This window comes from Drosophila yakuba, chromosome 2R (assembly GCF_016746365.2).
Source record: "Drosophila yakuba strain Tai18E2 chromosome 2R, Prin_Dyak_Tai18E2_2.1, whole genome shotgun sequence".
Taxonomy (NCBI): Eukaryota; Metazoa; Arthropoda; class Insecta; order Diptera; family Drosophilidae; genus Drosophila; species Drosophila yakuba.
The window spans coordinates 11511656-11524506 of NC_052528.2; the positions used below are offsets into that span (position 1 = coordinate 11511656).

Here is a 12851-nt window from a genome sequence, read left to right on the forward strand (position 1 = left end):
ATAGTGTGGTGGGCGTGTGTGGTGTGCGGTGCAGGGTAAAATATAATCAAAGGTCGAAATGTACAATTACAAATATAAAAGTTAAGGGCGTGCTCCTCATCGCGCTGCTGCCTGCGCTACAGACTTATGGCAACAACATGTATACTCAATTACTCTCCTCGATTTGTGTGTCTCGCTTGTAATACGCTGTCTCCAGTCAAAGTAAGCAAAGGAAAAGTTCGTCCGTGTTGGTGGTGTGGGGTTGGTTCTTCAGCGGCAGGATCCGATTACATCTTCGCCTTGAGCGGCACTGCGTCCACCATGATATGCAGAGCCATCTTTAGGCACTCCTCCGCGGAGCTAATCTGCTCGCACGGATAGGCGGCACCGTATTGCGTAAGGAAGTCGCAGTACTTTCGGTAGTTGCTCACTGCGAAATCGTAGTTGTAGGAGCCCAGAGACATTTCCGTGTCCTCGGTTACCGACGGCACCGTCGCCTTGTGCGGGATCCGTCCGAACATGGGGTAATCCAGCTCGCAGCCCTCGCACTTGCAGTCGAAGCGGTACTGCATGGACAGCGTTTTCAACCGCTCCTGCTTGCTGCAGATGGCGAAGTGAGCACTGAAAAGTTGGTAGTCTATTAGTTCTAGTATTTGGAGAGAGCTGGAGTGATTTAACGTGAACGGAATACCCAAAATAGTCCTCCTTTTAATTTGGTTACCACTTACCCGTAGTTGTCGTAGAGCACATTTCCCGCCTTTATAGGCCGCAGGACAAACATGTACGCCTTGGTGCCCTCGTATATCCTTACAGTATTTGGCGCACACGAGTGATTTATGAGCGAGAGGAAGGCGTACGCCCCGGACGAGTGCGTTTGGTCGTCCTTGGTCTCGTTAACCTGCTCGACCAAGTCGATGCCGTGCATATTCGAGGGCGATGTCTGCAGATGTCGGAACAGGAGGTCCGTGAAGAAGTTCATGCCTTCTTCGCCGCCCAAATGGTCCTTGAGCGGTGTGTATTCGATTATGAAGTGCTTGAGTACAGCACAGACCACGGAGCGCTGGAAGAGATCGGAGACGGAGCGCAGGTGCTGGTTGGTCACCAGTCCATGGATGGCCCGGTAGTGCTCTTGCGGCGACAGCTGGCTGTAGTCGAGGTCAAAGGCGCACTTGTGCTGGTTCTGTTGCTGCTCACAGAAGGCCATTAGCTCCTCGATGCTGGGATAGAGATCCAGGGCGGTTAACGTGGTGCGCAGGGCGATGCCGTGGATCTTGTTGAACATGCGGTGCAGAAAGTCAATGATGGGGCACTCGAAGCGGTGAAAGGTGGACATGGCCTGCTGCTTGCACTCCTCGGAGCAGAACATCGCGGAGCAGCAGCTGTCGCAGGGTATGAGGGTCAGGTAGTTCTCCCGCTTGCAGGTGGCACACCGAATGTATCGCATGGGCGGCAGCAGTGTGGAGCAGAAGGGCTGCTCCACGGCCACAAGATCCCCAACGACCAAATCCCGATTGGTCACCACAAAGCGACCCTCGTCGGCGGATTCGCGCAACTCCAAACAGTCGGCGATGAAGGGCACCTGGGCGTGCGGATTGAAACTAAGCTTGAACTCATAGGGCACCACATCCGGCGGTTGCTGATCGAGCAGTTGCTGGCAGTCCCTTTCCCGCTTGTCCAGTTTGTGGCTCAGTCTCGCCGGATAGTTGGCCTTCCTTGCCAGCTCGATATTGGCGAGGCATTGCCGGTAGCGCTTCCACTCGAACAGAACCGCCGACCGGTTAGCATAGCCTATGGACAGGTGCTCCGAGTTCGGTTCGGCATAGCAGATGCTTTTGTTGTACAGCTCCAGAGCCTGAAACGGGTTGCAGGAATTAGCTAGGGACTAGAGACCGGGAGACGTTTAGCCATTGAGGGGACGATGATTACCTGAAAGTATTTCCTGTTCTTGAGTGAGAATTGCTCGTTGCCCAGCATCCGGAACTCCACGCTCCGCTTGTTGCACTTGTCCTCCCGGAGCGTAACATTCAGGAATATCTTCTCAATGTACTTGAAGTCAATAAGAGCGCGCATCACGAAGTCAACCTTGCGATGGTTCTCCTTCAGCTCGTTGAACTTGCCGGAGATGATGCCGATCAGCTTCCAGTCCTTCAGCTTCATCACCAGATCGTCGCTCACGTCGTACACGTCCATCTCTTGTGCGGGACGGTCGAAAGTCGTCAGTGTCCTGGAAATTTCTACGGATCGGATCGGATAGCTTCGGATCCTTTGGTTCGGTCCGCGTGTCGACGCCGCCGCCTGTTTTTTTCAGCCGGAAAAACGGTTCGTTTGGCCCACTGACGGTGCCGCGAATTCTTTAGCTGGCGCAAGTGCTGACCGCTAATTAGCGATTTCACGGTCGATTTCAATTCGGCAATATTGCAATTATTCACACGGCGATTTTAATGTTATTTTTTGCCAATCCGCTGAAAGCAGTGTGGAGTATAGCCTGCGAATAATTAACGCTGCATCGTGTGAAATGCCCTAAAAAATGCCGCAAGTAAACTGCTTGCACTAGCCGGGACACAAACCTTAGGGCTTGCTATTAATTTTTTACATAACTATTTTTTAACTCGAAATTAAATAAGAGTTAGAAGGATAATAACTAACAATAATCTCAGTGTCTTGTAGTTTTCTGTTCAAAGGACACAACGTCTCGCACGTAAATACTAAAGTGTTCCATGGGATAGTTTTCTATACATTCGATTGAGAATACTTATACTTGCAACATTAATTAAAATTAAATTTAAAAGGTTATACGTTATTATGCATTGATTAAATAAAAGAACATAAATTATAAGTTTGCATATTTAAAGGAAATATAACTGAGCTTTTATATACCGCTAGTTGGCACAGTGTCTCCACACCGTTAACCGAAAAGGGCGCCATCTTTGAATACCGCTGCAGAGGTGGGCACACTGGCAAAAGTTTCGCTTCCAATTTCCTCTTCGATCCGTACGAAGTTCTAGTTTTCTTAGAATCCGGGGAATTATTGGCAGCCAAGTTGTTTGTTTAACAAACGCCCTGCTCACAGACGTCCGCCGCACCAGTCCGGTTCAAGTTGAAGGCAAGGGAATATTATTTTTAGCTAGTAGGCCACAGCTAAGTGGCACCGTGTTGTGTCTAAAAATTTTGTTTGGCTGCGTCTGCAAATAAATCAAACCGTTTTCGTATCAAATCTTGGGAACCAAATCAGCGAGAGGTGTGTATGAATGGAAATAAAATATAAATATAACTTAAAAAGGGCGTGGGCCGCAATATGAATTTATTATAGAGATGCCCATCATTCGGCTGGAGTCTGCGGACAAGGAGATCTTCGACACGGATCAGGAGATCGCCAAGTGCTCGGAAACGATTCGCATTGCACTGGAGGATATGGGCGATGAGAGCGACAACAGTGTGCTGCCCTTGCCGAATGTCAACTCGCTGATCCTGAAGAAAGTGCTCCACTGGGCCACCTACCACAAGGACGATCCCATGGTTACCGAGGAGGATGAGAACAAGGAGAAGCGCACGGATGACATCTCATCCTGGGACGCCGACTTCCTTAAAGTCGACCAGGGCACTCTGTTCGAACTGATCCTCGCGGCTAACTACCTGAACATCCAGGGTCTGCTCGACGTCACCTGCAAGACGGTGGCCAATATGATCAAGGGCAAAACACCGCAAGACATTCGCGACACCTTCGCCATCCAGAATGACTTCTTGCCACAGGAGGAGGAGCAGGTGCGCAAGGAGAACGAGTGGTGTGAGGAGAAAAATTGAAGAAGATTGGCTAATGCAGCGGCTAGGCGAATCAAATCAAATAAATACTATAATGTTAACTTACCATGGCAATTTTTCTTATTGAAAAACATTTAAATGAAGCGTGATGTGAATAAATTAGACAAATCAATTGGGTACCAAACGTCAAATGTTATTTACATAAATTTGGAGGTATCAACATTTGATTTACTTAATGTAGCTTAAATGCAGTGTGGGCACCTCCACAACCTTGGTCACGATGGAACCCGCCAGATTGGCCACTACACGCGGAATGGCAAACCGTATTATTGTCTATTGAAAGTCTCTATTAAGCTTATCAGGAATCTGATGACAAGTAGGGCGATAACCACCTTCAGGACTGGTTTCACCAAGCACAGCACCATCCGGAAGAGAGAGACGATTGCGTAGCTCGTCGCCACCAGGAACACCACGTATAGGATCAGATCGCCCATGGCAGAGGGCATGGACGCGTTCCTGTAGACACAGTCAAGGAACAGCATGCCGCATTGTTCGTCACTCTTCCAGTGCATTCTCCCGTACTGTTCCAGGATGCCGACACTTCTGCAGTTTTGCTCCATGGCTAGATTGGCGAATGTAGTGGACAAGCTGGCGTGGACCTCTGAAGTTCAGTCTGAACAAAACAAATCTTCCAATTGCGAAAATCAGCTGTCTAGTGTGACCGCATTGCGATCGTAGTGGCAGCACTGCAAGGTGTGAAAAGTCGAGGGATGGGAAGTGGATCAACGTTTTTGCTTAATGATTTTGAAACATATAAAAGTTGATAGCGGATATATAAAGAAAATAATCTGCCACAGCTGCAATTAATCGTACCCTAGAGCAAAGGGACGAAAATGGGGTCATCAATCATTTTTGCAATTATACATACTTTGTTCTACTGAACATGTAATCCTTTTTATTACGTTTCAATATTTAAATACCTGCAATTTAACAACCAAAATCATCGTTTGTTTTCAAACTACAGTGTTTTAAAGCTAGCCTAAAAATCTAAACGGCGACCTTTCCACTTCGGCGCTGTGCATTGAACCGGCAGAAAATTTGTAAAATCCCTGCGATTCCCCAGGGAATTGCTGCCTCGCAAAACGATACCTGAAACTGACGCTTCAAACAAAAAAAAAAAACAAAATAAAAGTACGACAGGCGAACAATAAGCAATTTTCTTGTTCTTAGGGCTCATTCGGTTCAACGTACTGCACCTACTATTATTTGCGGAGAAATTTAAATAAATTGAAATAAATGGCGCCAAGCAGGGTCTTTTCATATATACTTCATGTACTTCCCACAGACAGTGGGTGTGAAAAGCATGAGAGCTCAACTTAATATGCATGAGCTCATGGCGATTTCACCAAAAATTCAGTTTCATTGTTCTTTCTGTCAACCTGCTATTAGCCATGCTCCTTGTCCGCCGCAAACCGGCATGACATGAAAGAGTGGACACTGGGCACTGGACCAATGCAAACAGATGTCCAACTGGGCGGCAGCTGCACTCTGCACTAGAAACGAAACATCAGGGAACTGAACTCGACTTTATGCAACTGACAGGCTGACTTTGACACAAAGCCCAGGAGGACGGGCTCTGGCTCTATAAATAAGGCACGACCCCACAACCCACGTCCATGTGACCGTGTGTTGACAGTGATGCCAACGCACTATATAATTCATTGGGTTGCACAGTTGCATGTTGAATAGTCAGCTAATAGTAGGGGTCACACTGGTTTCCAGTATACAAAGTTCATCGTTTGTTGTGATCTAGCATGTAACAAAGATCAAGAAGTTTACACCGCACAACATGCTTGTACATGTTTAATATCTTTTCAAATTGTGTCGAATAGTAGGCTTTAAATCCTGCGTCCTAGAAAGAACTTCGTTAAAACTATCGAAAGTTTCTGTACATCAGTAGAGATTCATTCATGTGGCCTTTGGATAATGGATTTCTTTGGATTTATTACAGCCTTTTCGTTTTGAGCAAGGATCTAAGTGGGCATCTCTGTTTGCTGACCCAATGCGAGTTGGTCTGATTCTGTGTGTTTGAGGGTGTTGTAAGTGCAACAACTGTGTCACGCCTTGTTTCTGTGGACGACAAAGCGTAGAATAGTGCACAAAATACAGAATATTTCATTCCGAGTGCAACGGGGAGGGGGAGAGTGAAGAATGGCCACAATCTGCTAGAGCCAGCTTGTTATTATTTCTGCCTTTTGTTGCTGGCCTCATAAAAGTGTTGTCTTCTGCTGTCCACGTGTGTTTGCCTCTTTGTCTGTCTGTCTGTATGTTTGTTTGTTTGTTTTCTCGGCACTTCCTGTTGCTCGTTCGACTTCTGGCTGAGCGTTTCCGGTTCCTTTCATTTGCTATTCCACCCGTGAACGAACGCCCGCTTGCGCTTCCACTTCATTTTTGGCCCGCTCTGGATTTGCCTCGCTTGGCAGCTATTTGCTTGACAAATTCCTAGAAATCCCCAAATATTTAACAAATTCGCACCGTCAGAGCCAAAAGTATTTAAAGCACAAGAGTTCCCGAGCAGATTTTCTCTGTGGTCTCGCAGAGAGTCGACCTACAAAAGTGGGTGGGCATATGCCAGCTTCACCTGCCATTTTCATCGGGAACACTGTGTCGCGTTGACAGCTTTCGTTGTTTTTCCATTAGATTGGTACACTGACAGAAAATGTCGGTTAAGTTTCATAGGATATTTAATATTTAGGATATGCACTTGAAAGTTTGCCTAAGGTTGTCAGTTGGACATGATCGTCTGTAAAAAATATAGTATTTTCTAAAAATAGTAGAGCCAAGAGTATGTTACAAAGTGTTGAAGTGTTGTAACAATTTCTTGCAGTGCTCCTGCACTTTGCCACCCATTTGGCCCACTTCACCCGGGCGAGCGACACGTGTCACCTGTAAAGTGCATCGGATCCGGCAGCCACATCTTTAGCAACTAAGAGCTGACCTTTTCGCGACGGAAGACTCTTGAGTGCCGAGTATCCAAGTATCCAAGTATCCGAGTCTGTTGCTTGCCGGGGGCAAAGTCATTTGACATAGTCAACTTGTCTTTAATTAATGAGCACGCCGAAAAAACGCGCATAAAATTGCTTTGCGTCCCGGGCGAAGAGCTTCAACTTGGAGGTGTAGGTGCAGGTGGCGGCAAGCAACAGGTGGAACGGGTGCTCCCCCAGGAAGTGGCCGTAAGGAGCCACTCGAAAGTATTCGAGGAGCAAAGGAAAGTTTGGCCCATGAAGTAAAGGATGGCTGGCGGGCATAGGAAAATAACAAAATAACAAGAAGCCTGAGAACAAACAAAAAGGCCACGGGCCCAAAGGATACGAGTATCCTTTTTGGGCTCCGACGCGCCTTTGTGTATGCTTAATGGATCTACCCGAATCATTTGACCAGAGATCCATCCAAAAGGCCTTTATCCGCGCTTAAATGTCAGCGCGTTATGAAATTATGGGCTGAATGAAATTATTCACAAATAAATGAAATTGCGCAGTCAACGGGAATCATTTATGTATATTATTTTTACACTCTCTTTTTTTCCTTATTTCACTTTTTTAATATTTTCAGTATTTTCATTCAATTTTAAGCTGCCACTCTTCACCCCCGCCTGAAATATCAAAGGTGAGTCGGCGGAGGAGTAGTTTTCCAGGTGAGGGATGTCAGGTGGCCTCCGCTCCGCTTCGTCGTGTCAATTCAATCAAGCCACCAGTTCACCAGCTCACCAGCTCACCTGACGCACCTGACTTTACCCCACCTGGCTTTCTCCGACTTAATATCGATGTTGTTGGGCCCGTTGTTGTTTGGTTATACAAAATGAGAATTTATTGTACGGCACACATAAGCTGACTATAATAAAATTTCAATTTGCCCGACAAACGATGTCGTCGACACTCGTTTTCCCGCAAAAAGCCAAAGAAGACGCACAAAGCAATCGCAGTTCCCCCCAGCAAAAGTGTACGCAAATATCGTTTATGTTCGAGCAAATATTCACGCTTATTGCGATGTGAAAGTTGCAGAACCCTTGGCCAACCGCTTAACTTTTTAGTTTGAAACGCGTTTGCTGGAAATTCGGCAAACAGTTGCTTATCTAGAGAAGCCAAACAGAGGCATTTAAAAGAAGAAAAGTAGTTTTTTAGGAAAGATTCGATTGAAAGTGCAGCTATGAATATCATATAACTTATATGGAGTTTTATTCGGTTTGCTCATTGCTGCATTAGGAAGTCAAGGATTAGATCTCAATCGACTGTCTAAGTATAAAAAGTATTTGCAATAAAAATAAATGAAGTGAAATGAAGTTAAACTCCTGTAAAAATACTGTACCCTCCTAAGTACGTTCGTGTTCTGGCTGGGATTGGATTTCTCAGAAGAAGCCTTTCCTAGTACCCGTATTATAGCATATAGCTTTTAAGACACAACATATTTAATACAAAGAATATGTGTGTTTGTCTTATAATCGCTTTAAGGTTTTATACCAGGCAGCCACCGAGTTATGGCAGATGTCTTAAGGGGTCACGACCCGATCGAAATAAACCATGTCGTTGGGAATGGAAATGGAAAGGGCTTTCACGTGCTTCAAGGGTTGGGGGCAGGTGACATAAAAGCACAGACCACATCTATCGATATGACATTTGCCGGTCGGGGACTTCGAGTCCCCAATGACGTCACCCGGGAGCAAATAGGTTGGGAACAAGGAGTGAGCCGCGGAGGTCACGTACAACACGCTCGTTAAAAATTGACGAGGTGCATCAGCGGGTGGCGATGCGGAATAGCTTAGGCCAGGTGATGATGTTCCAAAGTTCACTCAATTCAGTTCGGTCGGGCTTAGCACATATCTGGTTGGTGTGGTTAACCACGTGTCTGGAGCACTTAACCCATTGACGACCGCGGGACCACTTCTGCGTCGAGCATTTATCGGAAAATGTATATCGTGCGGCGTTTTCAGCATTTATTGCATTTTAAAGCCGTCGCCTTGACTGAACCTCAATTCGCATCTCGCATCTCAAAAGCCATAAAAAACCGGGCCCACCGAAGCCAGGCCCAAGAGCACCCAAAGGACATCCAGCATACACTTACTGGCTCCCATATACATACTCGTATATGCATGCATATACTCGGTATGTTTGCTCATATATGCTCATATAAATATCTAAATGTTTTGCATACTGCATGGCCCTTGACACGCCGCCGCCTTTTAGCCCTCGCTCGCCCAGATATAAATACGTAATGCATGTCAGTTTGGTTTTGCGCTTTGATTTACCAGCGTTGATTTATGGCGCCCGCGCTGAGAAGTATGCTATACTTTGCTATGCCATGCGGGCGCATAAAAGTGAGCGTAAAAATCCACATTCGCGTGTAACCCATGGCCACAGTGAAAGCGGATTTAATTAGTGGAAAGCAGACGAAAAGTGGGCTGCATGCTGTACGCTTCGCTGACAAGACGAGATTAAATTAAATGGGATGAGATAAGATGGGTTGCGTTGGATTGGATTGGATTGGATTGGGTTGGGCTATATATGGCGATGACGCTCAAAATGGTAACGATGATGCCTCCATTAAATTGCCAAAGAAATGGGCATGTGAAGCTTTAAAAATCTATTCGGGGCGAAAGATTCTGGCAGGTTGATAGTATCCAGGTTATTCACACATCTTGCCGGTCAAAAACTTTGCTTGCTTATATCAAATTAATGTGAGGGCCGGCGATGGAATAACGAATAACTTTGACAACTTGCATTTATTCGGGATCAAGGCGAAAAAGTTTGGCGCTCCTCTTTGGCACTTGCTAATTAAGTTTGCCCAAGCATTTCATACGCCATGTGGGACCATTCGCCGCCCAACTTGGTAACCTTTTTATTTGGTTCAATAAACAGAATGCCTCTGCGAATGCGAATATTTATTTGTATAAACACATATAAATATTTGTGTGCCCCTTACGGAGACGGTGCCTACAGAACGTAGGTCGCCTGCTTTATTTGCCTAACATAACATTGCGTATACGCAGAAACAGGGGATATTCATACGAGCGTAGGGTATGCGAAAGTGAAAGGAAAGAATTGAGAAGCGGAGGTACCCACGTGTTTTCCTTGTTTTTCAGAAAGCTTTTCATGCTAATAGAAAACTCAATATGTCTAATATGTACTTATATAAAATACTGCGCGGGTGGATGTGCCAGATTCGCCCTCTGCCTCTGGGAAGAAGTGCATCGGTAATGTACTAAGTATTTATCCTATTTTACGGGCACCACATGTGGCCATTTTTTGTTTGAAACCTGTCCATATTGCCAAAAACAAAATGAATCCGATATTTCTATGAACCCTGAGCTGCAAAGGCCTTGAAAGCGAGACATTTAAATGCGGCGCTTGGAAGTATTTACTTGACAAAATTAATTACCGAAATGCTCTTCTCTGCTAAATTATAAATAGCCAAGGGAGTCGCATAAACAACCAGCAGCAAAAACAAAAACAAGAGCAAAAACAAAAACAAAAACAGGACCAACTAAGGTTGTTGACAAAAAACAAAAATGTGGCCAGGAGATGGGTGTCAGTGGGTGGCGGTGGGTGGTGTAAAGCCGCCCCACCGTTTTGCGTTGTTCAAATATTCATGACAAGACGGCACAAAGTGCTCAAGTTTATTGCAATGAGAACAGTAAACGAAGGCGGCGACTGTTGCTTTCCCTTACTTTCCAATTTCCACTCACCACTTTCTCCTCCTCCTCCTCCGTCTGTCTGCATCTGCCGCCTTTCCCTTACGTTTTCAGCCAATCTCTTGATGCTTTATGCGAAAATATGACAAATTGTTTACAGGACTGTCAGACATCAGAAATGTCCAGGCATCGGCATCATCAGTAGTTGGCTGCCTGAGCAGGTGGCTGTGCATCCATTTGGCCATTTGTGCATTTGGGCCAACAACTATTGCATCATACGCAAATGCTGACGCATGCACTTGGACTTTCGACTCCGGGCCATGACATCACTTTACACGCACGATTTGTGGCAAATGCCGCCATAATTTCTGCCCTCCGCCCGCTTCCGTGATTTTTGGGATCTGTGCCCCGGGGAGGAGGACATCTGCGAGGAGCAGGAGGCTTCCAACGAGTGGGCGCAGGATGACCGAGCGCAAGAAGATGGCGACGACTTCCGCACAAACGGAAGCCACATTCCGCTCTTTTGCTTCCTACTTGCCATTGTCAACGTTGTGTTCTTGGCCCACACGCACATAGCAACCGATGCAGACACACACATAGATACAGATACAGATACAGATGCAGATACAGATACTATGATGCATCTACACTTTTGGCCAACATCCAAGAGCTGAGCACAAATTTTTCGAGTACAGTCAGCAAAAAGCGCATTTTGGCATGGCAACATGGCGAACTCAAAAATCAAACCCACACATTCAGCGGCAGGACACCTTTGTGGAAGTTCAGCAATTAGCGCACTGAACTGAACAGGTGCACGTATATTTCAGTGGATATAGGAATATGCAGATGTGCATAGGGTAGATTGCACGGAAAATACTGTTGCTGCATAATTAAATTTAATAAATATTTTTCTAAAGTCTTAAATACTTTATGTGTTCAAATGGATGTAGAATAATTAGTATGAGCCATGGCAGGGTATATCCTAAAAGTACTAGGGTATTATTGGTTTATCCCCACAAATACTTATCATATTAATGACTTTACTAATAAAAGTAACGATTGATTTGCAGGCTAATCAAGTTGAAATGACATACGTATGAAAACGATATTGCAATTAGCCATTGCTGCTTGAATTACAGGGGTAGATTTCAATGGAAGTTAATGCTGCTTCAGCTTAAACATGCAAATGCCCAAATGAAACCTGCGGCGGTCAGCTGTAATTATAAATATTTGCGTAACACTAAAACTCACAAGCAATCAACCGGAATTGTCATACCTGCACAGTGCGGAGGTAATTCCTTCAATTAACGATGTTTCCAGAGACAACAACTTTCCCCGAACTATGATTATACAAGGCACTTCCAGAATGACATCGCTGACACCGACAATTATGCCTATGCTGTACTAAAATGTCTGGGGATTAACCTTAACTACCTAAAAGTTAAGAATATAGTAAAACATATAAACCAGTTGGTTTTAGTTTTCCATAAAATCCTTTTAATTACCCTAGATAAGTGAATACCTGTATTTCAAAAGTTCGCAACAATCAGTTAGCTGTCATACCCTTAGGAAGAGCGTGTGTCGCACCGAAATCGTATAAATGCCTAATGAATGAAGGTGTCCTCGGTTTCCGGGAAATCCATGCAAAGTGGGTTATTAAAACAGTTTACGCGCCCTGCTGGCCGCTAAAATTCCCACTAACTGAGCAGTTGACATCATGGAACCTCACGGCACCACCGTGCATTCGGTCAGATATACACATATACGCTATACTCGTATATACGCCATAAAACTGGCTTGCAATCTCCTCTGAATGGAACAATGGAACAACCGAATGGGGTGAGACTTTTGTGGCTGGGGTTGCATATTTGCCGGCAGCATTTTTGGCGGCAAACGCCTACGCGCCGTTGTCGTTGCCCCAAACCCACAACCCCCAACCCAAGACCCACAACCCCCAGCCACTAACCCACAATAAACTCGATTTGTCCTTGGCTCCTTGGCGTTAGTGTTGCTTTTGGCCGATTGGGGCTTGAAAAATCATTCATTGAGACACACACACTATGAAGGGGTGTGTGTGCGTGTGTGTGAGAGTGGCTAGTTGGCAGTCAGAGAGTCGTAGAGATTTTTCGCGTGGGCGTATGCTCTGTTGTTGTTACTGGCCGTTGTTTTCATACTGCAAATATTTGTAGTGGGAAAATTCTTGAAAAACTACTACCAACGAACGAGTCTATTGAGCTTTCTCACTCTCCCTCCATCTCTTTCTATCCCGCCAACCGTCTCGCTTGCTCGCCATTAAGTTTCGTTTTATGACAGTGTCGCTGTCTTTGGCCAGAAACAGTTGACGCAGCAGCTCCGCTTTCGAAAAAGTAGACAAAAAAATGAAAAAATGAGGAAAACGAAAAGCTGAAAATTCCAAGTCAGCGTGGGC

General features: G+C 45.5%; 3 protein-coding genes across 3 annotated transcripts; 1 reads left to right on the forward strand and 2 right to left on the reverse strand.

Moving 5' to 3' along the window:
- Positions 1-24: 24 nt before the first annotated feature.
- On the reverse strand, positions 25-2477 carry LOC6530190 (SET and MYND domain-containing protein 4). Its single transcript, XM_002091092.3, has 3 exons — positions 1906-2477; positions 708-1831; positions 25-600 (listed from the first exon to the last, which is right to left on the reverse strand). The coding sequence occupies exons 1-3, from the start codon at positions 2167-2169 to the stop codon at positions 267-269; spliced, it is 1722 nt and encodes a 573-aa protein (XP_002091128.1). The 5' UTR covers positions 2170-2477; the 3' UTR covers positions 25-266.
- Positions 2478-2938: 461 nt separating this feature from the next.
- Positions 2939-3844, forward strand: LOC6530191 (S-phase kinase-associated protein 1). Its single transcript, XM_002091093.4, has 2 exons — positions 2939-3217; positions 3290-3844. The coding sequence occupies exon 2, from the start codon at positions 3292-3294 to the stop codon at positions 3778-3780; it is 489 nt and encodes a 162-aa protein (XP_002091129.1). The 5' UTR covers positions 2939-3217; positions 3290-3291; the 3' UTR covers positions 3781-3844.
- Positions 3845-3910: 66 nt separating this feature from the next.
- On the reverse strand, positions 3911-4462 carry LOC6530192. Its single transcript, XM_002091094.3, has one exon. The coding sequence runs from the start codon at positions 4356-4358 to the stop codon at positions 4065-4067; it is 294 nt and encodes a 97-aa protein (XP_002091130.2). The 5' UTR covers positions 4359-4462; the 3' UTR covers positions 3911-4064.
- Between the last annotated feature and the right edge of the window lie 8389 nt (positions 4463-12851).